Source organism: Arachis ipaensis, chromosome B06 (genome assembly GCF_000816755.2).
Source record: "Arachis ipaensis cultivar K30076 chromosome B06, Araip1.1, whole genome shotgun sequence".
Lineage (NCBI taxonomy): Eukaryota > Viridiplantae > Streptophyta > Magnoliopsida > Fabales > Fabaceae > Arachis > Arachis ipaensis.
The window spans coordinates 17,753,784-17,779,040 of record NC_029790.2 but is presented as its reverse complement, the minus strand read 5'-3'; the positions used below and the strand labels follow the sequence as shown (position 1 = coordinate 17,779,040).

The window sequence follows — 25,257 nt, the reverse complement described above, 5'->3', positions numbered from 1 at the left end:
TTGCTATTGCTAAACCTGTTTTTTCCACCATTATTAAAGCCTTGTTGAGGCTTTTGACCCTTTCATGAGAAATTTGGATGATTTCTCCATGATGAGTTATAGGTGTTTCCATAAGGTTTACCTAAGTAATTCACCTCTGCTATTGCAGGGTTCTCAGGATCATAAGCTTCTTCTTCAGAAGATGCCTCTTGAGTACTGTTGGATGCAACTTGCATTCCATTCAGACTCTGAGAAATCATATTGACTTGCTGAGTCAATATTTTGTTCTGAGCCAATATGGCATTCAAAGTATCAATCTCAAGAACTCCCTTCTTCATAGGCGTCCCATTATTCACAGGATTCCTTTCAGAAGTGTACATGAACTGGTTATTTGCAACCATGTCAATGAGTTCTTGAGCTTCTGCAGGTGTTTTCTTCAGGTGAATGGATCCACCTGCAGAGGTATCCAATGACATCTTAGATAACTCAGACAGACCATCATAGAATATATCCAGGATGGTCCATTCTGAAAGCACGTCAGAAGGACACTTTTTGGTCAGTCCTTTGTATCTCTCCCAAGCTTCATAGAGGAATTCACCTTCTTTCTGTCTGAAGGTTTGAACATCCGCTCTAAGCTTGCTTTTAGCTTCTCTTAATTTTCTCTTCAGAGTCCTTTTAGGTTCTGGATCAGCTTCAACAAAAATGCCTTTTTCTCTGTCCCTGCTCATAAGAAAGAGGAGAGAAAAAAGAAAAGAAGAGGAATCCTCTATGTCACAGTAAAGAGGTTCCTTATTGTTAGTAGAAGAAGAGAAGAAGAGAAAAAATCTGAACTCAGAAAGAGAGAGAGAGGGTTCGGATTTTTGGTGGGTGAGGGAGAGATGTTAGTAGATGAATAAATAAATAGAATAAGATGAGAGAGGGGAAATTTCGAAAATAATTTTTGAAAAAGAGTTAGTGATTTTTGAAAATAGTTTTTGAAAATTGTTAGTAGTTGTTTTTTTTTCGAAAATTCAAAATAAAAATAAAATAATTAGTTAATTAAAAAGAAATTTTTTGAAAAAGGGGGAAGATATTTTCGAAAATAGAGAGAGTTAGTTAGGTGGTTTTGAAAAAGGTAAGAAACAAACAAAAAGTTAGTTAGTTAGTTGAAACAAAAATCAATTTTGAAAAGATAAGGAGTTGGGAAGTTAGAGAAGATATTTTGAAATCAAATTTTTGAAAAAAAAGATAAGAAGATATTTTTGAAAAGATATGATAGAAATTAGTTTTTGAAAAATATTTGAATTTTTAAAATCACAATTAATGACTTGATTCACAAGAAATCACAAGATATGATTCTAGAACTTAAAGTTTGAATCTTTCTTAACAAGCAAGTAACAAACTTGAAATTTTTGAATCAAAACATTAATTGTTATTGTTATTTTCGAAAATTTGGTATAAAAATAAGAAAAAGATTTTTGAAAAATATTTTTAGAATTTTCGAAAATAACTAAGAAAAATGAAAAAGATTTGATTTTTGAAAAAGATTTTTTGAAAAAGATAAGATTTTTAAATTGAAAATTTGATTTGACTCATAAAACAACTAGATTTTAAAATTTTTTTGAAAAAGTCAAATCTAATTTTCGAAATTATGAGAGAAAAGAGGGAAAGATATTTTTTTTATTTTTGAATTTTTATGTGAAAAAGAAAAATAAGGATTCAAAAATTTTTAATATAAATTCCAGGAATCTTATGCTCTAAAGCTCCAATCAAAGGGTCAGGCATGGCTTAATAGCCAGCCAAGCTTTAGAATGGAATTACATCCATTGAGGTGATTAGTTGAAGACCAATCCCAAAGGAGTTTGGATATGGCTTTACAGCCAGCCAGGCTTCAACATGCTTCATGAAACACTAGAATTCATTCTTAAAGATTTTGAAGAAAGATATATTTTTGAAAACATTTTTATTTTAAAAATTTTTGAAAAGAAAACGAAAAGAAAGTTACCTAATCTGAGCAACAAGATGAACCGTCAGTTGTCCAAACTCGAACATTTGCGTCTGTCACTAACGCCCTGCAATCGCGAGTTAAAAGCTCGTCACAGTCATTCAATCATTGAATCCTACTCGGAATACCATAGACAAGGTTTAGACTCTCCGGATTCTCTTGAATGCCGCCATCATTCTAGCTTACACCACGAAGATTCCGATTAAGAGATCTAAGAGATACTCATTCAATCTAATGTAGAACGGAAGTGGTTGTCAGGCACGCATTCATAGGGAATGATGATGATTGTTACGTTCATCACATTCAGGTTGAAGTGCGAATGAATATCTTGGAAGCGAAATAAGATGAATTGAATAGAAAACAGTAGTACTTGCATTAATCTTTGAGGAACAGCAGAGCTCTACACCTTAATCTATGGAGTGTAGAAACTCTACCATTAAAATTACATAAGTGAAAGATCCAGTCATGGCCGAGATGGCCAGCCCCTCTAAACAAGATCACAGGATCAGAATACAATCCAGGATGTCAAATACAATAGTGAAATGTCCTATTTATAATAAACTGGCTACTAGGGTTTACAGAAGTAAGTAATTGATGCATAAATCCACTTCCGGGGTCCACTTGGTGTGTGCTTGGGCTGAGCTTTGAGTGTTGCACATGCAGAGGCCATTTGTGGAGTTGAACGCCAGTATTTGTACCAGTTTGGGCGTTCAACTCTGGTTTTGGATCCTTTTCTGGCGCTGGACGCCAGAATTGGGCAGAGAGCTGGCGTTGAACGCCAGTTTGCGTCGTCTATTCTTGGCCAAAGTATAGACTATTATATATATATTTCTGGAAAGCCCTGGATGTCTACTTTCCAACGCAATTGGAAGCGCGCCATTTTGAGTTCTGTAGCTCCAGAAAATCCATTTTGAGTGCAGGGAGGTCAGCATCCAACAGCATCAGCAGTCCTTTTTCAACCTCTGAATCTGATTTTTGCTCAAGTCCCCCAATTTCAGCCAGAAAATATCTGAAATCATAGAAAAATACACAAACTCATAGTAAAGTCCAGAAATGTGAATTTAACATAAAAACTAATGAAAACATCCCTAAAAGTAACTAGATTCTACTAAAAACATACTAAAAACAATGCCAAAAAGCGTATAAATTATCCGCTCATCAATGATCTGGTGAATAAATTCCTATCCAAGTTCTATCCGCCTCAGAGGATCATCAGGTTGAAAACGAAGGTGCAAACGTTCACTCAAATGGATGGAGAATTATTGTATGAGGCATGGGAAAGATACAAAGCTCTGATTAGGAAATGTCCACCTGAGATGTTCAGTGAATGGGATAAACTTCAAAATTTCTATGAAGGGTTGACTCAAAAATCTCAAGAGTCCTTAGATTACTCTGCAGGAGGCTCGCTACAATTGATGAATACAGCCGAAGAAGCTCAGAATCTCATAGACATGGTGACAAATAACCAATACTTCTTTGCTCATCAGAGGCAACGCCAACCTATTCAAAAGAAGGGTGTGTTGGAACTGGAAGGAGTGGACACGATCTTGACACAGAACAAGTTGATGCACCAACAAAGCCAGCAACAAATGGAAATGATGGCTAAGAGAATAGATAGCCTCCAACTAGCTTCAGTGAGCATAACAAATAACCTTCAATTGAATGGGGTCAAAATGAAGCGAGCCATGTTGAGCAGCAACAAGAACAGGTTCAATATATGCAAAATGCCTCAAATTCTTCTCAAAATGACTTCCATGGTGACACATACAACTCATCTTGGAGGAATCACCCCAACCTAAGATGGGGTGACAATCAAAATTCATGGCAGAGAAACCACAATTCCAACAACTCCCGCAACACAAACAACCAAAATCATTCATCCAGTAACACTAACCAATACAAAAACTCATAAAACACATATCATCCACCTCATAACAACTCACAAACTCACCAAAATAACTTTTCCACACTTCCACTCAACTCACAAAATAACCACCTCAATGCTCCAAACAACCTCCACCAGCAACCATCACCTCCCATGCAACCACATCCAGACTCTCAGAGGATCTCTAACTTAGAGATGTTAATAGAGAAACTCATCAAGACTCAAGAGATGGCAAGACAAGATCAAGCCCTGACACTCAAAAACCAAGATGCATCTATGAAAAATCTTGAAAGACAAATGGGACAAATGGCTAAACATATCACAGAGATAGGTGAGAAGCGAGCATTCCCTAGTACCACTGAAGACAACCCAAGGGACACAGGAAAAGCCATAAAATGGGAAGAGTGTAAAGCAATCACCCTGAGAAGTGGTAAGAAGGTGGAGACAGAAGCCATCACTCAGGAAGAGCACAACAAAGAAGGCTTAAAAGAAGAGGTGAATGAGCAAAAGCAGGAGCAAGAAACCTCTACACAAAGTGATAAGTCAACTAAGAAAGAGGCAGTGAGAGCATATCAACCAATGCTACCATATCCTCAAAGATTCAAGGGAGAGAACAAAGAGAAGCAATACTCCAAATTCCTAGAGATATTCAAGACACTGCACATCAACATCCCCTTCATAGAAGCACTTGAAAAAATGCCATTGTATGCAAAGTTCATGAAGGAATTGTTGACAAAGAAAAGATCCTTAAAGGAGGGATAAATGGTTGTAATGACCATGGAGTGTAGTGCCATCATCCAGAAAGGATTGCCAAGAAAGAGGAAGGACCCAGGGAGCTTTCATATCCCCTACACCATAGGCAACATGATGATTGAGAGAGCATTTTGTGACCTTGGTGCAAGCATAAATCTAATGCCTCTATCTTTGATGAGGAAGCTTCAGATTCATGAATTGAAACCCACAAAAATAGCCCTTCAAATGGCAAACAAATCTATTCAACAAGCACTTGGGGTTGTGGAGAATGTATTGGTAAAGGTGGACAAATTTTTTCTCCCAGCTGACTTCGTCATCCTAGACATAGAGGAAGATGAAAACACTCCCATTATCCTAGGGAGACCCTTCTTAGCTACTGCCAGGGCATTGATAGATGTTGAAAAAGGAGAATTGATGCTAAGGGTGCATGAAGAGCATATAGTGTTCCATGTCTTCAAGAATTTGCAAGACTCTATCCAAGAGGAGGAGTGTATGAAGATTGATTCCATAAATCCAAACTTGAAAGGGGTACCTGATGAAACACTTCCAATGCACCTAAGCTCATGCTGGAAAAGAAAGGAAGAGTTAGAAGTGGTGCAACAAGCTCAAAGAATAGAGGAGAAGCTACAACCAAAGCCTGCATTTGAGATTCTCAGCAAGAACATTCCAAAAATTGAGGCTTCGAAATCTGAACTACCTCCAAAAAAAGAAAAGAGTCCCAAGAAGAAAGTGCCAAGAGGATGGAGAAACAAAAAAATCCCCACTGAAGGTTTCTCGCCAGTGGATAAAGTGATGCTAACCTACCAACCACTGGAAACATCTCCACACTTTTCTGGATATTACACAGTGAACAAAATCCTCTCACTTGAACATGTGGAAATCATCAAGAGAGACACTGGAAGGAAGCTCACGGTGAGAGGGGAAGGATTAAGGCACTATGATCATCATCCTCCCTAAAGAGAGACAACTGTCAAGCTAATGACGATAAAGAAGCGCTTGTTGGGAGGCAACCCAACCTGAGGTAGTTTTCTTTTCATAGCTAGTTTAATAAAAAAGTTAATTAGCTTTATCCATATTGCAAGAAGCTAAGTTTGGTGTTGCACACCAAAATAATATAAGGGAGAATGAAGGATTCTAAGTTTGGTGTTCCACCAAAATCTCATCATAAAACATATTCTCTCCTTCTGCATAATGCTAGCTTCAAGTATTTAGATAAACTAGTTAACTATTCTGCTGTTTCCTAGTTTTTAGTTCTATTACCTTTGGCAAAGAAAAAGAAGTTCCACATATGGTTGATTTGATGCATGAGAACCATTGGAAAGGTACTAAGTTTGGTGTTCCCATACCAAAGTAAGTTCAAAAGCCCACAAATAATTCATGCATGCTAACCATTTCTCAAGTGCTTGGGGACAAGCAACTTTCAAAATTCATTGTAGGCAGTCACTTCAATTTTTGGAAGGATTAAGCATCATCAATCAAAGAGGCAAAGAAGGATGTAAAGACCAACAATGATGATGATAAGGAGTAAAGCAAGTGAACTCAAAAAAGGTTGTATTGTTAAGTGATTGTCTTTTATTTAAAACTGTTATGATTGAAAGCAATATTGCACCCCTGCTTGTCTGCTTAGCATAATCTCTTTAAAAGTTCAATAATTAAGATGCTAAATACATCATAGCACCATACACTTGAAAATCTGCTTACACTCAAGATCTATAAATTGCAAATAGAGAACAGTTCTTTGAAAAGAATGATTGAGGAGTCAAAAAATTTGTTTTGAGGCAAGCAAAAGATTAAGAGAAGTGGTAGTTCTAGTTGTATGATTGTGTATTGAGGTTGCATGTTTGTGAAAACCTGCATGGGAGCTCATAGGCAGGAAATAGAGTTCAAAGAAGTATTGTGGAGATTCTCAAATATCTTTTGATCCAAGAAGCAGCAAAAGAAAAAAAAAAGAACATGGCAAAAGGCTCTGAGCATCAATTACTAGGAAGAAAAAGAAAGAAATAAGAACTCAAAGAGTTATTATCCTAGTCAAATGCATGTGGTAGAATTGTGTCAAAGAGAGAGGCTTGAGCAAGTAAATCCTAAGGGGGGTGCTTCAACACCTAATACCTTAAAACCAACTGGTTTAGGAGTATTGATTGAAAGCTTATCTAAAGAGCTGCTTTGAGACATGACACTTAGAGTCAAGGCCAAAACACAAAAACTATAAGACTGCTTCAAGGTGATTACATATAGAGAGATTTCCATGATATCATTTGAATGAAAGTCCTAAGATCTAAGACTTCCAAAATGTAGGGACTAATAAGCACTGGAATTCTTACATGAGCATATAATTCAGAGTTCATCCCACTATCACTTAATCACTTCACTCACCAAGGCATTACAAGTTACCCCTCAACTTGTTCCGATTAAAAGAAACCTTTGTGCATAGTTCTTTTCTTGCTTGAGGACAAGCAAGGTTTAAGTTTGGTGTTGTGATGCGTTTGTATCTTTGCTATTTTAGCTAGTTAGTTTAAGTAGTTTTAGCTTAGTTTCATTCATTTTCTTTGAAATAAATGAGCAATTTTGTGAGTGTTTCATCTATGCATCCATGAACCAAGAACTAAGTGAAATTTGGCATAATTCATGCAAATGACTCAAGGAGTTTATATATAAGTTGATGTGAATGATTCTCTTGAAAATTATTGCATAAGATGGCAAAACTTTGAGGAAAATTCTTTGGTTTATGTTAGGTGATGGAGCAAGGAGGAAGAAGGGGCGTTGTTGTCTGCGTGTTCAGCAACAACTCCAGCAACAACACCCAACAAATCAAGCTGCCAGGGAGAAGAAGGTTGAGCGTTGTTCCTGGCGTGTTTTGCCAATAACTTGGGCAACAATGCCAGGAAGCCACCAAAGAAGAGGCATGCACGTTGTTCCTGGCGTGTTTTGCCTACAACTTGGGCAACAACGCCCATGCAAAATGGAGGAGAAGGCATACACGTTGTTCCTGGCGTGTTTTGCCAACAACTTGGGCAACAACGCCCATGAAAAATGGAGGAGAAGGCATACACGTTGTTCCTGGTGTGTTTTGCCAATAACTTGGGCAACAATTCCAGGAAGCCACCAAAGAAGAGGCATGCACGTTGTTCCTGGCGTGTTTTGCCAACAACTTGGGCAACAACGACAGGTAGCTTGACCTTGCTCTCTTCAAAGGAGCATATCTTGAGCTAGAAAACTCCAAATGAGGTGATTTCAGTGGCATTAGAAAGAAGATATCAAGAGCTTTCTAACCATATATCATAGTATGGGATTGGAGTTTATTTGAAGACTCAAAAGCTGGCTTTATTTAGAGCCTCAGAGACTAAGGGCGTTGTTGCTGGCGTGTTTTGCCAATAACTTGGGCAACAACGCCAGGCAGCCTGACCATGTCTTCTTCAATGGAACATAACTTGAGCTACAGAGATCTAATTGAGGTACTTCCAGTTGCGTTGAAAAGTAGACATCAAGAGCTTTCCAACCATATATCATAGTCTATAGTGGAGTACAAAATTAAAGTTCAAATCACAGGAAACATCAAGCATAAAAAGTGAAATAAGAATGAAGAACAAGCCAAGTGTTTGGCAACAACTTGGGCAACAACTTGGGCAACAACGCCCAAGCACCATGTCCCACTCCCAGGAAATTGCCATGCACGTTGTCACTGGTGTGTTTTGCCAATAACTTGGGCAACAACACCAGGCCATTAGGCCAGAGCAATGAGAATGAGCCATGTTTTCTCTGTTTGACAAGAATTCTTTCATGAAGCAATATTCAACAAGGATAAAGCCCACATTGCTAACCCAATTGAAGATCTCCAAATGAGTTTTAGGACTAGTATAAATAGAGAAGGAGTTTGTACTTTAAGGGGGATTATGAATTTTAGGACTTTTTGAACATTTTACTTTTTAGAGACTTTTACTTTTACACTTAGACTTTTTCTGTTTTTACTGCCTCTCAACCATCTTCTATTTTGTTTTCTTTTGGCAATTTTGAATTTCAGTTTTCAAGAACTTTTCCTTCATTCCTCAATATTCTTCACTACTCAATTGGAATGTTTACTTTTGCACTTGTTGCTAAATTTAGAGCTATGATTCACTAAACCCCATTTTCATTAGGGGGAGGAGCTCTGCTCATTTGAATGGGTTGATAACTTTTCTTTTCATTCTCAATTCAAGTGGTTCATCTAAGAGGAAACTCTTGTTCTTCACAGATTTAATCACCATCGAGAGAGGGATTGAATCTATATGAATTATGTGGTGAACTTGAGAAAGGAGCTACATAATTCAGTTTAGAGTTCATCCTTTCATGATTTCTTTGATCAATACACTTTGGGTTGGTATGTGAGATGTAACCTCCCTTAGTTGAGATTCTGGAAGATGTGTGGCTTGGATTAGAAATTGAACTTCATCTCTTCTCATGAACAATTAGATCACGAGAGTGGCAATTGGTTGTGTTGAGAGAAATTGAGTTACCAAGAGATTGGGACTCAATTACCCACAATCTGCCATGGATCTATACCCATGATTGAGAAGGAATTGATCAACATCAATTCATGAGAATTTGCATCTCTGATCCCTAATGATCCTTTCCATCATTAATTCTCATTTCTTTTGCTCTTTAGTTGTTTGAATACCCATTACCCAATTCCCTTCTACATTCTTGCAATTTATTAATCTTGTCATTTACATTCTGTTTCTCTATTTCTTGCAATTTACTCTTCTGCTCTTTAAAATTCTGCAACCTTTACTTTCTTACAATTTATTTTCCATGTCATTTAAGTTTCTTGCATTTTAAGTTTCAGTTATTTACTTTCATTGTTCTTCTTTATTCTAGTTCTTTAAATTCTTTGTCATTTAACTTTCCGCAATTACATTCAAAAAAATCAAATCTCATGAATTCAAAACCATGTTTGCTTGACTAAAATTACCATTTAACTAAAATTGATTAATCTACCAATCTCCGTGGATCGACCTCACTCTTAGTGAGTTTTATTACTTGATACGACTCGGTATACTTGCCGGTTGCGCGTTAATATTTATAATTTTCGCGTATCACCCATGCAGGTAGTTCCCAAGAAAGGAGGGATGATAGTGATCAAGAATAAAAAGAATGAGCTTATTCCTACAAGAACAGTCGCAGGATGGAGAATGTGTATAGACTACAGGAGGCTCAACACTGCTACCAGGAAGGATCACTTCCTCCTGCCTTTCATTGATCAGATACTTGAGAGGTTAGCTGGTTATGCATTTTACTATTTTCTAGATGGATATTCTGGATATAATCAAATTGCAGTGGACCCTCAAGATCAAGAGAAGACAGCATTCACGTGCCCCTTTGGAGTATTTGCCTATAGGAGAATGCCTTTTGGGCTTTGCAATTCTCCAGCAACTTTTCAGAGGTGTATGCTTTCAATTTTTTCTGATATGGTTGAAAAGTTCATTGAGGTATTTATGGATGACTTCTCTATTTTTGATAATTCTTTTGAATCTTGCCTTAAGTATTTATCTCTTGTCTTGAAACGGTGTCAAGAATCAAACCTTGTTTTAAATTGGAAAAAATGTCATTTTATGGTTACAGAAGGTATTGTTCTTGGACATCAAATTTCAAGTAAGGGAATTGAGGTTGATAGAGCAAAGGTGGAGGTAATTGAAAAATTACCACCACCAGCTAATGTTAAGGCAGTAAGGAGTTTCTTAGGTCATGCAGGATTTTATAGAAGATTTATAAAGGATTTTTCTAAAATTGCTAAACCTTTAAGCAACCTATTGGTTGCTGATGTTCCTTTTGTCTTTGATTCTGATTGTCTGCATGCTTTTGAAACTCTGAAAGTAAACCTTACCTCTGCTCCCATCATAGCTCCCCCTGACTGGGATTTACCATTTGAATTTATGTGTGATGCTAGTGACTTTGCTATAGGAGCTGTTTTAGGACAGAGGCATGGTAAGCTTGTACATGTCATTTACTATGCCAGTTGAAAAACCCCTATTTTATGATGTATTTTGTGATCAATTGAGTGTTTTTATCAATTCTTCACCCACTTACTCATGTAAATTTCATGGTTTTACTATTCCTTCCTTATTTTATGATATATGTAAAAACATGTTTCCTATGCTTTAAAAATATTAAATTTAATTATGCTTTATTACCATTCGATGCCGTGATCTGTGTGTTAAGTATTTTTCAGGTTTCATAGGGCAGAAATGGCTTAAAAGACAGAAAGGAAACATACAAAAATGGGAGGAAAGCACAAAATGGAGTTTTGAAGAAAAGGCAGCGACGCGTACGCGTGGACAACGCGGACGCGTGCCTAGCGCAAAATGGCAGCGACGCGTACGCGTGACCAGGAAAAACTCCAAATGACGCGAACGCGTGACCCACGCGTTCGCGTGACAGACGCCACGTGCAGGAATCTGCAGAAAATACCCTCAGCGATTTCTGAACCTCTTTTTGGCCCAGATCTAAGCCCAGAAACACAGAATAGAATCCAGAGAATGTGGGAATCAACATGAACAATTCATACGACATTCATATTCATAATTTTTAGGTTTTAGATGTAGTTTTTAGAGAGAGAGAGGCTCTCTCCTCTCTCTCAGGATTTTAGGAATTAGGATTTCTATTATGATTAGGCTACTTCTCTTCAATCACAGGTCCAATGTTCCTTTAATTTATTTTCTACTTTTATTTATTCTATTACTTTAATTGTTATTTATCTTTTCAATTTGGCTTATGAACTTCACGTTAGAGTTGATTTCTTTATTTAATATAATTTGAGGTATTCCAGATTTAAGATTTCTTTCTTTTATTTATGTTACTGCTGCTTCCAATCTGAAGACATTTTTTATTTGAGTAGATTTTCTCCCTTTTTGCTTTGGTTAAGTAATTGGTAACACTTGAGTTATCAGACTCAGCAGTTGATTGAAAATTGTGAATTGCTGATTGATTTGGATCGCTCTAAGGCTAGTCTTTCCACATGAGTTAACTAGGACTTGAGGATCAAATTAATTGGTCCACTTGACTTTCCTTTATTTAGTAAGGATTAACTAAGTGGGAGCAAAAGCCAATTCTCATCACACCTGATAAGGATAACTAGGATAGAATTTCCAGTTCTTATACCTTGCAAGAGTTTTTCTAATTATTAATTTATTTTCTCGCCATTTAAATTACTTGTTCTCTATTTAAAAAACCCAAACAAAAATACGCTTTTTCTCATAACCAATAATAAATCATACCTCCCTGCAATTCCTTGAGAAGACGACCCGAGGTTTAATTACTTCGATTATAAATTTATTTGGGTTTTGTTACTTGTGACAACCAAAATTTTGTACGAAAGGATTCTCTGTTGGTTTAGAAACTATACCTATAACGTGATTATTTTTATAAAATTCTAAATTCGCAAGAATCTGTTCGTCACCAGTCGTGTGCTAAATGATGCCCAAAAGAACTACACAACCACAGAAAAGGAATTATTAGCTGTTGTGTATACTGTTGATAAATTTAGGTCCTATTTACTTGGTTCTAAGGTTATTGTTTACACTGACCATGCTGCTTTGAAGTACCTTCTAACCAAGCAGGACTCTAAACCAAGATTAATCATATGGGTATTGCTCCTTCAGCAGTTTGATATTGAGATAAAAGACAGAAAAGGGTCAGAAAATCAAGTAGCTGACCATCTCTCCAGAATTGAGCCTGAAGCAGGAGTACAACCACCCATAGCTGTGACTGAGATGTTTCTGGATGAGCAATTGTTCCTCATTCATCAGGCTCCATGGTTTACAGACATTGCAAATTATAAGGCCATGAATTTTATCCTAAGGGAGTACAGTAGGCAACAAGTGAAGAAGCTATTGACTGATGCAAAGTACTACATTTGGGAGGAACCATACCTTTTTAAAATGTGTTTAGATGGTATCATCCGGAGATGTGTCCCAGATGAAGAAAAACAGCAGATTCTTTGGCACTATCATGGTTCTGAGTATGGAGGCCACTTTGGTGGTGAAAGGACAACTACAAAGGTCCTTCAGAGCGGGTTTTACTGGCCGACTCTCTTCAGAGACTCAAGAGCATTTGTGAAGCACTGTAACAGATGTGCAAAAGCCACAAATCTCCCTGCCAACCATGAAATGCCACAACAGGGGATTCTTGAGGTTGAGTTGTTTGATGTGTGAGGTATTGATTTCATGGGACCTTTTCCACCCTCACATTCAAACAACTATATTCTAGTGGCAGTTGATTATGTGTCCAAGTGGGTGGAAGCTGTAGCTCTGCCCACCAACGATTCCAAGGTGGTAATGAGCTTTCTTCAGAGATATATCTTTAGCCAGTTTGGTGTCCCAAGGACACTCATTAGTGATGCAGGAAGTCACGTCTGTAACAGACAGTTGGACTCTCTTCTGCAGAGATATGGAGTCCGTCATAAAGTGGCAACCCCCTATCACCCTCAGACAAGTGGACAGGTTGAAGTTTCCAACAGGGAACTTAAAAGAATTTTGGAGAAGACCGTCAGTGTTTCAAGAAAGGACTGGTCTATGAAGCTTGATGATGCTCTCTAGGCATACCGGACAACTTACAAGACTCCTATTGGCATGTCCTCTTATCAGTTGGTCTATGGCAAAGCCTGTCACTTGCCAGTTGAGTTGGAGCATAAAGCTTACTGGGCAATCCGATATCTGAATCTTGATTCAGAAGCTGCAGGAATCAAGTGAATGCTTCAGTTAAATGAGCTTGATGAATTCACATATTCAACCTATGAGCATTCCAAGCTCTATAAGGAGAGAACCAAGTTACTGCATGACAAGAAGATTGTCATCAGAGTTTTTGAGCCAGGACAGAGAGTGCTTCTGTATAATTCAAGGCTCAAACTCTTTTGTAGTTACCAGAGCTTCACCATACAGTTATGTGGAAATACAGGAAGAGAATTCTGACAGGAAATTTACAGTGAATGGCCAGAGGTTGAAGTACTATCTTGGAGGCGAGATCGATCGCCAGAGGTCCGCTCATCTGCTGACTTAGCAGAACTGACTGTCAAGCTAGTGACGTTAAAAAAGCGCTTGTCGGGAGGCAACCCGATAATTTTGTATCCTTAGTTATTTTTCGTAGTAGTAGTTTTCTTACTTGTTTGATTTTTATTTAGTTTTTACTGCTTTTTTGATCATGCAGCTATTTGATAACAGGAACCAAACACTTCAGGCGACACCAAAAAAAAAAAATGAGCACACGACGCGCAAGCGTCGCTGACGCGTACACGTCATATGTGTGTGTGAAAAATAAAATTGGCCAGAGAGTTGAGCAGCAGTGGGGATGGAACCATGCTGGGCGCATAAGTCGCATCACGCGTACGTGTCCCTGACGTGTGTGCGTCGTTTGCGCAAATGGCCACCCACGCGTGTGCGTCCCTTATGCGTACGCGTGACCTTGAAAAATCGACGTAAATGGGTGCATGGCCGAAAGTTGAGATGGTGTGGGGCTGGAATGGTGCTGGGAGCATAAGTCGCATCACGCGTATGCGTCCCTGACGCGTGCGCGTCTTTTTCCCAAATGGCCATCCACGCGTGCGCGTGCATGACGCGCACGCGTCATCTGAAAATTTTGATTCCCATACCACGCAAGCAGAGAGTTGTGCGTGCGCGCAGCCGCCTTCGCGCGATTCGCACAAAAGCAAGTCCACGCGTACGCGTCCCTGATGCGTACGCGTCATCTGAACTTAATGCGATCCACGCATACGCGTGCCTTACGCGTACGCATCGCATGCGACGCCCAAATTAAACCCCTCAGCGCCTGAATTCAAATCATCCACCCAATCCTAATTCTCTCTCTTTCTTTTATCCTTTTATTATTCTTTCATCTTACTATGTGTTTTTGTTTTCAGTTCTTCTTTGCTTGAGGACAGGCAAACCTTTAAGTTTGGTGTTGTCGCTACGCTTATGGCTTCTGTGTTTATTTTAATAGCACCAAAGGAAGATGAATGTTCTTCATGGAGGAATGAGATGGCCACCAGCATAACTAAGGTGGTTGAGTTCCTTTCATTCTATTTCTCTTCTGTTCTTACGTTGTTGTTTTCTATTTTCTGTTGCTTCGATTGTCTGCATGATCATTAGTACTTTCAGTTCTTAGAATTAGTTTCATTCTATTATTTGTCTCACGTACCGCTCACTGAACTTGAATCTAAAAGGAAAAAGAAAAAGAAGTGATATATATTGCATGAGAATTTAAGTGTAATTTCTAGAAAAGTCTCATTTATTCAAATGTGGTGGTATTTTCTGTGATTCTGAATGCATGACATGAACAGTGCATATTTAAATTTGAATCAAAGAATGTTGATGTACAAGGAACAGGGATCTAGAGAATTATTATGACTTCTCTGAAATAAGTAAAAGTTTAATCCTTGAAGCAAAAGAAACATCATTGAAAAAAAAAAGCCAGGTCCAAGGCTCTGAACATCAATGACTAGGGAGGTCAGACATGATTAAAAGCTCAAAGAGTTGTTTTCCTAGTTATATGCTTGTGGTGTTCTTGTGTTAAGTAATCCTTGAGACAAAACATTTAGAGTCGAGATCAATGGCAATTAATAGAGTATACCAAAGGCTTTGAGCACCACTGTCTGGGAGTAGCTGAAAGAAAAATCAGAACTTCAAAAGAGTTCCCCAGTTAAGTGCTTGTGGTGTTTCTATGTCAAGTAAAACTTGAGACAAAACATTTAAAGTCATGGCTAGGCTCAAGGTGAAAAGCACCAAAGAAAAGAAAAATTGATGTGTTCAAGGGTTAAATTGAGTTACAAAAGATCAGAGAATTCATAATATTATCCAGATTCTAATTCCGAATGACAGTAACATTCTTCTGATTCAAAGGAGAGTGAGATGCCAAAACTATTCAGGATTGCAGTTGTAAACCCCACTATAAGAAGAGACATGAGCTTAATCTAACTCTCATTCTCATGCAAATTCACATTCTAAGCCTATATTATTTTGGTTGCTTGAGGACAAGCAACAATTCAAGTTTAGTGTTGTGATGCGTGAGCATCTTTTCTATCTTTTCCTAGTGAATTTGCATTTAAATCGTTGAGTTTAATCAAGAATTAATTATCTTTTAGCCACTATGGATGCTACTTTGAGCCTTGTGCAATTCTGTTTATTTTAGGTAGCATTCGGATGGATTTGATGGAGTTTCTGCAGAGAAAGAGAAGAAACCAAGGAGCTGACCAGCGAGGAGCGACGCGTGCGCGTGCCTAACGCATATGCATGATTTGGAGCTGTCCATGGCGACGCGTGCGCGTACCTGACGCGTACGTGTACCTGACGCGTACGCGTGACATGCGAAGAAGACCATCGACGCGTACGCGTGACATACGCGACATGCAGAATTCACAGAAAATGCTGGGGGCGATTTCAGGCCAAGTTTCAACCCAGTTTTCGGCCCAGAAACACAGACTAGAGCCAGGGGATAGCAGAGACTCAAGGGAGATTCACATAAGAATGGTTATGCCCACTCCAAGTTAGGCGTGGACCCTACGAAGCAAGTGGTCCCCATCCATCAATTGAAGACATGCTGATTGCTTTAATTAATTCTGATTTAAACTTTAATTTTTATGATAAAATAGGAAAAGACATTATTTTAGTTTTAGAAGATAGATGATGACAAGTCATCTTAGCCTTGTTTTACTAGTCTTTTTCTTTGTTTTTATTAGGTTTTATACACTTTCTTGCATTGTAAGTTAGCAATTTGGAGTGGAAGTGCATGGTTTCTTTGAATCAATCAACCACCCTTTAATTGATGCAAAATCATGAAGTTTAAACTAAAATTAATTGGTTTTAAATGAATTTTAAGCTTTGTGAATTTTGTGACACTTTGATTGGTTGTTTTGATTACTTGTAGGTGAAGAAAAGAAAAAAAAATAAGAAAAGCGTAGCCTAAGGAGCATGATCTAAGCAAAGAAAGAAAGCGTGGCACAAGGAAGAGAAGCGTGGCTCAAACAAGGAAAAGCGTGGGTGAAGTCAAGAAACAAGGGCACAAAGCTCTTGCCAAAAGTTTTAAAGCTCTTGTGGAGAGCTTTCCTTTAAAGAATCAGAAGCCAAGCTCTTGCCAAGAGCTTTATCAAGAATACATGGAAGAAGGAAGCAAGAGCCAAGCTCTTGCGAAAGAACTTGGAAGCTCTTGCCAAGAGCTTTTTCGGGCATGCTCCAAAGAAAATCAAGGAAGAAAAGCTTGCCAATTCACTCACCAAGGCTTGAACCCATGACCAAGGGGAGGGGGGCCAGCGCTACTTCACAAGGAAAAACAAGCCAAAATTGGCTTGTTTTCACTCACCAAGGTTCGAACTAAGTCCCTCAAGGAAGCAAAGCTTTGGGCGCTACTCTTGTGCCATGAAAAATGGGCAGCTTTTGCACTCCCCAAGGATCGAACTAGGCACCTCAAGGAAGGGAGACATCAAGCGCTACTTGGTTGCAAGGAAATTAGCTCCACAAGTGCTCCACCCAAGACTTGAACCAAGGACCTCAAGGACAAGTAAAGCTCTTGGGCAAGAGCTTTCAAGCTCTTGCCAAGAGCTTTGTTCTCTTGTCACAAGGAACCGTGCGCAACACTTTGGAAGGAAAGGGAACCAAAGCTCTTGGCCAAAGCTCTTGCCAAGAGCTGAACTCTCCCCTGGGAGATGCACCATGGGCCAAAAATTGATCAAAAATCCAAATTAATTCATTTCTTCACCAAATTTTAGAGCCCACCTAAATTCTTAGATCCAAATTAGGAAGTGTATAAATAGGTGTTAGTTTGATTTAGGAAGGAACTTTTTACTTTTACCTTTTACTTACTTTGAAATTTTCTTTTGCTTCTTTGAATTTCCATTTTTTGTAATTTTGAGAGCTCTTTACTTTGAACTTGGATCTTGGAGAATTAGGAAGGAGAATTGATCTCTCTTCTTCCTTGTTCTTGCTTGAGCACCCTTTACTTTTCATCTTGGATCTTGGGTGGAGAATTGAAGAACTTCTGTTTCAATCTCACCTTGAGATCTCTTGTTTACTTTTACTGTTTCATTCTTCTACTCTTTCTGCAATTTACTTTTCCATTTTCATTTTGCAATTGTTCTTGTTGGATCAAGGAAGGATTTGAGATCTAGACTTGTTTTCTAGTCTCTTCCACTCCTGAGATCTTCAACATCCTTTTAATTGCTACAAATTAAGCATCATTTTCTGTTTTAATTTCTCAAGCATTTCTACTTTTCTGTTTAGATCTACTTTACTTCAATTCACCTTTTACTATTCTGTTTTGTTGCAATTTACTTCTCCTTGTTTAAATTCTGCAATTCCAGCTCCCAATCCCTTTTATAATTCAAGCAATTTACATTTCTTGCACTTTAAGATTCAGTTATTTACATTTCTTGCAATCTAAGTTTCTGAAATTTAATTTACTTGTTCTTTAAGATTCAGCACTTTTACTTCTTGTTCTTTTCAATTTACTGCAATTCTTTCCTCTCCCTTTACAATTCATACAATTTAGTTTCTGCCAAATACAAACCACTCAACCAATACTTGATTCGCTTGACTAAATCAACCACTAAACTAAAATTGCTCAATCCTTCAATCCCTGTGGGATCGACCTCACTCATGTGAGTTATTATTACTTGATGCGACCAGGTACACTTGCCGGTGAGTTTTGTGTTGGATCGTTTTCCACACATCAAGTTTTTGGCGCCGTTGCCGGGGATTGAATTAGATTGACAATGATTAAGTGAAGTGGAGATCTAGATTAAGCACTTTTTCTTTTCTGTTTCTTTAATTTTTGACTAACACACTAACTGTTTGAATTTTTGCTTAAGCCAACTAACATTTCACTTCAGCAATGGATTGAAGTGTTATTGCCTCTCTGGTGTTGTGTGATTCTTATGCTTTGGTTGTATGTCAGGTACAAGGAGAATTCTACCCACTTTTTATGAACAAGACGAAAGAACCCTCAGGAGATTAAGAAGAGCTGAAAGAGGGAAAAACATTGTTGGAGAAGAGGATTCAGAAGAAGAGTTCCAAGATATGGAGGAACACTTAACAAATCCACCAAATCCACCAGAAGGAGCAGCCAATAACAACAATAATCCACCACAGAGAAGAGTTTTGGCTTCCTACACATTTTCAAATCCTAGACATTGTGGGAGTAGCATTCTCACCCCAAATGTTAATGCAAATAACTTTGAACTAAAGCCACAACTCATCACCTTGGTTCAAAACAATTGTTCTTATGGAGGAGGACCACTTGAAGACCCTAACCAACACTTGTCTACCTTCTTGAGGATTTGTGACACTGTCAAAACCAATGGTGTGCACCCTGATAGTTACAAGCTACTGCTATTTCCATTTTCTCTCAGAGATAAAATCACTCAATGGTTGGAATCCTTCCCAAGAGACAACATCAACAATTGGGATGATCTAGTAACCAAGTTCCTTGCCAAGTTTTACCCACCTCAAAGGGTTATTAGATTGAAGACTGAAGTACAAACATTCACACAAATGGATGTTGAACCCTTGTATGAGGCATGGGAACGATACAAAGCTCTAATCAGGAAATGCCCACATGGAATATTCAGTGAGTGGGACAGATTGCAGAATTTCTATGAGGGCTTGACACTGAAATCTCAAGAGGCTTTGGATTATTCAGTAGGAGGCTCCTTACAACTCATGAAAACTGCAGAGGAAGCCCAAAATCTCATTGATATGGTGGCCAACAACCAGTATTTCTTTGCTCACCAAAGGCAACGCCAACCATCACAAAGGAAAGGAGTGATGGAGTTGGAAGGAGTGGACTCAATCCTAGCTCAAAACAAAATGATGCAGCAGCAAATTCAACAACAATTTGAGCAAATGGCCAAGAGGATTGACAATCTTCAAGTTGCAGCAGTCAACACAAGCCAACCATCAACCACATGGAGGCAAGGTGAAGAGACTCAAGAGGAGCAGCAGCAAGAACAAGTTCAGTACATGCATAATCAAAATTCTGGGCCAAATAAAGTCTATGGTGATACTTACAACCCCTCATGGAAGAACCACCCCAACCTCAGATGGGGAGACAATCAAAATCAAACTCAACAACCATGGCAAAGAAACTCAAACCAAAACAGTTGGAAAAACACAAACCACAACAACCAGCAAAACAATAACCAAAACACATACAGAAAACCACAAAACACTTACCCCAACTCTAACCATCATCCATCCAATAACCAAGCCTCCAACCAAAACACTTACTCTCAGCCCTCAACACCCCGCAATCAACCAATCTCACAAGACTCTCAGAGGATTACCAATTTGGAGCTCTTGATGGATAAAATGATGAAATACCAAGAGATGACAACAAAGAACCAGGAAGCTTCCATGAAAAATATGGAGAGGCAGATTGGGCAGATTTCCAAGCAACTCGCTACTGAGAGACCTTTAAGTTCACTACCAAGTGACACCATTCCTAATCCAAAAGAGGAGTGCAAAGCAATACAACTAAAGAGTGGAAAGATCCTGGTGAAAAATGAAGAAACAACCAAGAAGCCAAAGGAAAATGACAAGAAGCAAGCTGAAGAAGAGAAAACCAATGATGAGGATGTAACAGCAAGCAAGTAAACTCAGAATCAAGCTCAAGAAAAGGAAGACCAGCCACAAAAATCAAGAAAAGAGAAGGAAGCAATGGGAGAGCCAACCAAGGAACAAAGGCAGGGAGTGAACTTCACACCTCCATTGCCATATCCTCAAAGGTTCAGCAAAGAGACTAAGGACCAACACTTCCCTAAATTTCTTGAAGTCTTCAAGAAATTGGAGATAAACATTCCACTGGCTGAAGCATTGGAACAGATGCCCTTATACACCAAGTTCTTGAAAGAGCTTATTAACAAGAAGAGAAGTTGGCAAGAGAATGAAACCATACTGCTCACTGAAGAATGCAGAGCGTTAATCCAAAAAGGACTTCCACCTAAACTTGAAGATCCTGGAAGCTTCTTTCTACCTTGTGCCATTGGCAGTATGACCATCAATAAGGCGATGTGCGACTTAGGAGCTAGTATCAACTTGATGCCTTCTTCTTTAGTGAAGAAGCTGTGCATAGAAGAAGTGAAACCAGTACAGATGTCCTCAGAACTGGTGGACAAGTCCGTGATATGTCCCAGGGGTGTGATTGAGAACCTTCTAGTAAAAGTGGACAAATTCATCTTCCCAACAGATTTTGTGATCTTAGATTTAGATGAAGATGAAGGTGATTTCATTATATTGGGAAGACCATTCTTAGCCACTGCAAGGGCCATTATAGACGTAGAACGAGGAGAGCTAACCCTCAAAATGCATGATGAAAGTGTCACCCTGAATGTACTTCCAGAAACACAGTTCATTGATGAAAAGAAGGACTGTATGAAAATTGACAAAGAAAATCTGCAATGGAAGGAAGGGATCAACAAGACAAACAACAGTTGCTTTCCAAAGCAAGAGATAGATGATACAGCAGGTCAAATAGAGGAAGAGATTGTGCAAAATAATGAAGAAGTTTAAGAAGACATTGGAGTAGTGGCAACCAAAAAGAGAAATCTCAAGGGGAAGCCTATTGTCAAAGAAGAAGGGTCAACAAAAGGAGGGAAGAAAAACAAGAACAGAAGCAAAAAGGGTTGGAAGAACAAAAAAATTCCAACAGAAGGGCTTTCCAAGGGTGACAAAGTACAGTTGATCTATCAACAACTGGGAGCAAGCCAACAGACTGATGATTACTATACTGTGAGCAAAATACTCTCACTAGAGCATGATGAGATTGAGCATCAAGGAACAAAGAAGAAGCTCACAGTCAGAGGGGACAAGTTGAGGCACTACAGTCATCAACCACCATAAAAGAGGAGTTCAATGTCAAGCTAGTGACAATAAAAGAGCGCTTATTGGGAGGCAACCCAACCTGAGGTAGTTTTCTTTTCATAGCTATTTAATAAAAATGGTTAATTAGCTTTATTTATATTGCAAGGAGCTAAGTTTGGTGTTGCACACCAAAACAATATAAGGGAGAATGATGGATTCTAAGTTTGGTGTTCCACCAAAATCTCATCATAAAATACATTCTCATTTTCTGCCTAATGCTAGCTTCAAACAATTAGATGAACTAGTTAACTATCTGCTGTTCAGAGTTTTTAGTTTCATTACCTTTAGCACGAAAAAGGATTTCACAGGCAATAAATTTGCTGCATGAGAGGCATTGGCAAGGAACTAAGTTTAGTGTTCACACACCAAAGTAAGTTCAAAAGCACACAAATGAGCCTTGCAAATTAACCTGACACCTTAAGGGCTTGAGAAGCAAGCCACTTTTGAGGATTATGCAGGAAAATAGCCAACAAATTCAAAGAACACTTGCATTATGATTCAAAAGGAGCAAACAGAAGGAAGAATGAGAAGCTGCAACCCACAGGTTGTATCTATACTTGATTCTTATTGATATGTAATGATTTAATTCAGAGACTCCTTTATATCTGGCTGGAATGATCATTTAGTTGCAAGTGGAAGTACATGCTGAAGAAATCTATCTGCATAATTTTTGCTTATCTGCATAATAATTGTCATCATTCATTGACTTGAATACTTTGCTTTGTTTCCCTTGCTGATTGAATAAAATAAAGATGTTTGATTTAGAAAAGTAATTGTTCAATGTTGCAAAAGTTAGAATGAAAGTTAGTGGTGGTATGTGTCTGATTCAATTGATAGCTCACAAAATAAATGTTGCATAATGACAGGTTCTTTGGAGCCTAAGCTAGTTTGCTGTTATGATCCTTCAATTAATGAAAGCCCCTTGAAAATAAATCAAAACAGAAAGAAAAAGAAATAGAAAAGCCAAAAAGTGGCAAAGAAACAAATAATAAGGCTAGACACCAATAGCTCGGACCCTAGGACATATGCCTGTGGTGTTTGTGTACTAGGATATGCTTGGACAAGTAAGTTCTAAGGAGTATTTCAAAACTTGGTCACTTAGATCAACTGATTTGGGATTGCCAACTGAAAGTCCACAATAAAGAGCAACCTAGCTACAAAACATTTAGTTATCCAAAGAGATGCTAGGCATCAATGATCCTAGGAAGAAAAAGGTGAGCCATGTGTCTGTGGTGAAGAAATATTAAGTGAAATTAAGCCAAAGGCCACTGCAACATTTGACACCAAGCCTTCAATAAGAAATAAGCTCTTTAATGCAAAAGAAAGAAGAAAAAGTTAACAAGGGAAATAAGCAGAAAGTAAGGCATAGTAGCAGCAACCTTGGTGAACTCTTAAGGAAACATTGTTTGTTTTGACAGCAAGTAAAAAATGAGCTACTTTTGATCTGCATAAAACCCCATAAACCAAATTCAACTATCTTCCTAATAAGGACATGCATGCTTCTCTATTTCATTTTATCTTCTCTTATGTTTAGTGCTTGCTTGGGGACAAGCAAGTTTTAAGTTTGGTGTTGTGATGACAAGTCATCTTAGCCTAGTTTTACTAGTCTTTTTCTTTATTTTTATTAGGTTTTATGCACTTTCTTGCATTGTAAGTTAGCAATTTGGAGTGGATGTGCATGGTTTCTTTGAATCAATCAACCACCCTTTAATTGATGCAAAATCATGAAGTTTAAACTAAAATTAATTGGTTTTAAATGAATTTTAAGCTTTGTGAATTTTGTGATACTTTGATTAGTTGTTTTGATTACTTGTAGGTGAAGAAAAGAAAAAAATAAGAAAAGCATAGCCTAAGAAGCATGATCTAAGCAAAGAAAGAAAGCGTGGCACAAGGAAGAGAAGCGTGGCTCAAACAAGGAAAAGCGTGGGTGAAGTCAAGAAACAAGGGCACAAAGCTCTTTCCAAGAGCTTTAAAGCTCTTGTGGAGAGCTTTCCTTTAAAGAATCAGAAGCCAAGCTCTTGCCAAGAGCTTTGAAGCTCTTGCCAAGAGCTTTATCAAGAACACATGGAAGAAGGAAGCAAGAGTCAAGCTCTTGCCAAAGAACTTGGAAGCTCTTGCCAAGAGCTTTTTCGGGCATGCTCCAAAGAAAATCAAGGAAGAAAAGCTTGCCAATTCACTCACCAAGGCTTGAACCCATGACCAAGGGGAGGGGGGCCAGCGCTACTTCACAAGGAAAAACAAGCCAATTTTGGCTTGTTTTCACTCACCAAGGTTCGAACTAAGTCCCTCAAGGAAGCAAAGCTTTGGGCGCTACTCTTGTGCCATGAAAAATGGGCAGCTTTTGCACTCCCCAAGGATCGAACTAGGCACCTCAAGGAAGGGAGACATCAGGCGCTACTTGGTTGCAAGGAAATTAGCTCCACAAGTGCTCCACCCAAGACTTGAACCAAGGACCTCAAGGACAAGTAAAGCTCTTGCCAAGAGCTTTCAAGCTCTTGCAAAGAGCTTTGTTCTCTTGTCACAAGGAACCGTGCGCAACAATTTGGAAGGAAAGGGAACCAAAGCTCTTGGCCAAAGCTCTTGCCAAGAGCCGAACTCTCCCCTGGGAGATGCACCATGAGCCAAAAATTGATCAAAAATCCAAATTAATTCATTTCTTCACCAAATTTTAGAGCCCACCCAAATTCTTAGATCCAAATTAGGAAGTGTATAAATAGGTGTTAGTTTGATTTAGGAAGGACCTTTTTACTTTTACCTTTTACTTACTTTGAAATTTTCTTTTGCTTCTTTGAATTTCCATTTTTTGTAATTTTGAAAGCTCTTTACATTGAACTTGGATCTTGGAGAATTAGGAAGGAGAATTGATCTCTCTTCTTCCTTGTTCTTGCTTGAGCACCCTTTACTTTTCATCTTAGATCTTGGGTGGAGAATTGAAGAACTTCTGTTTCAATCTCACCTTGAGATCTCTTGTTTACTTTTACTGCATAATTCAATTTCTGTTTACTGTTTCATTCTTCTACTCTTTCTGCAATTTAATTTTCCATTTTCATTTTGCAATTGTTCTTGTTGGATCAAGGAAGGATTTGAGATCTAGACTTGTTTTCTAGTCTCTTCCTCCTGAGATCTTCAACATCCTTTTAATTGCTACAAATTAAGCATCATTTTCTGTTTTAATTTCTCAAGCATTTCTACTTTTCTGTTTAGATCTACTTTACTTCAATTCACCTTTTACTCTTCTGTTTTGTTGCAATTTACTTCTCCTTGTTTAAATTCTGCAATCCCAGCTCCCAATCCCTTTTATAATTCAAGCAATTTACATTTCTTGCATTTTAAGATTCAGTTATTTACATTTCTTGCAATCTAAGTTTCTGAAATTTAATTTACTTGTTCTTTAAGATTCAGCACTTTTACTTCTTGTTCTCTTCAATTTACTGCAATTCTTCCCTCTCCCTTTACAATTCATGCAATTTAGTTTCTGCCAAATACAAACCACTCAACCAATACTTGATTCGCTTGACTAAATCAACCACTAAACTAAAATTGCTCAATCCTTCAATCCCTGTGGGATCGACCTCACTCATGTGAGTTATTATTACTTGATGCGACCCGGTACACTTGCCGGTGAGTTTTGTGTTGGATCGTTTTCCACACATCAAGTTTATTTTATTTTTCTAATTTAAATAAAAAAATTTAGTCTTATAATATAAAAATTCAAAAATAAAAAATTTAGTTATTAAAATTTTTAATTTTTCAAAATAATTTTTATTCACCGGATAATGGTACAC

At 38.2% G+C, this 25,257-nt stretch overlaps 1 protein-coding gene across 1 annotated transcript; it reads left to right on the top strand.

Annotated features, from left to right (window-relative positions):
• On the top strand, nucleotides 20,435–21,121 carry LOC107646385. Its single transcript, XM_016350572.1, has one exon. The coding sequence runs from the start codon at nucleotides 20,435–20,437 to the stop codon at nucleotides 21,119–21,121; it is 687 nt and encodes a 228-aa protein (XP_016206058.1).

Excerpts from the sequence above, each read along its gene's own strand:
- LOC107646385 (XM_016350572.1), top strand. The coding sequence starts at position 20,435 with ATGCCCTTATACACCAAGTTCTTGAAAGAGCTTATTAACAAGAAGAGA.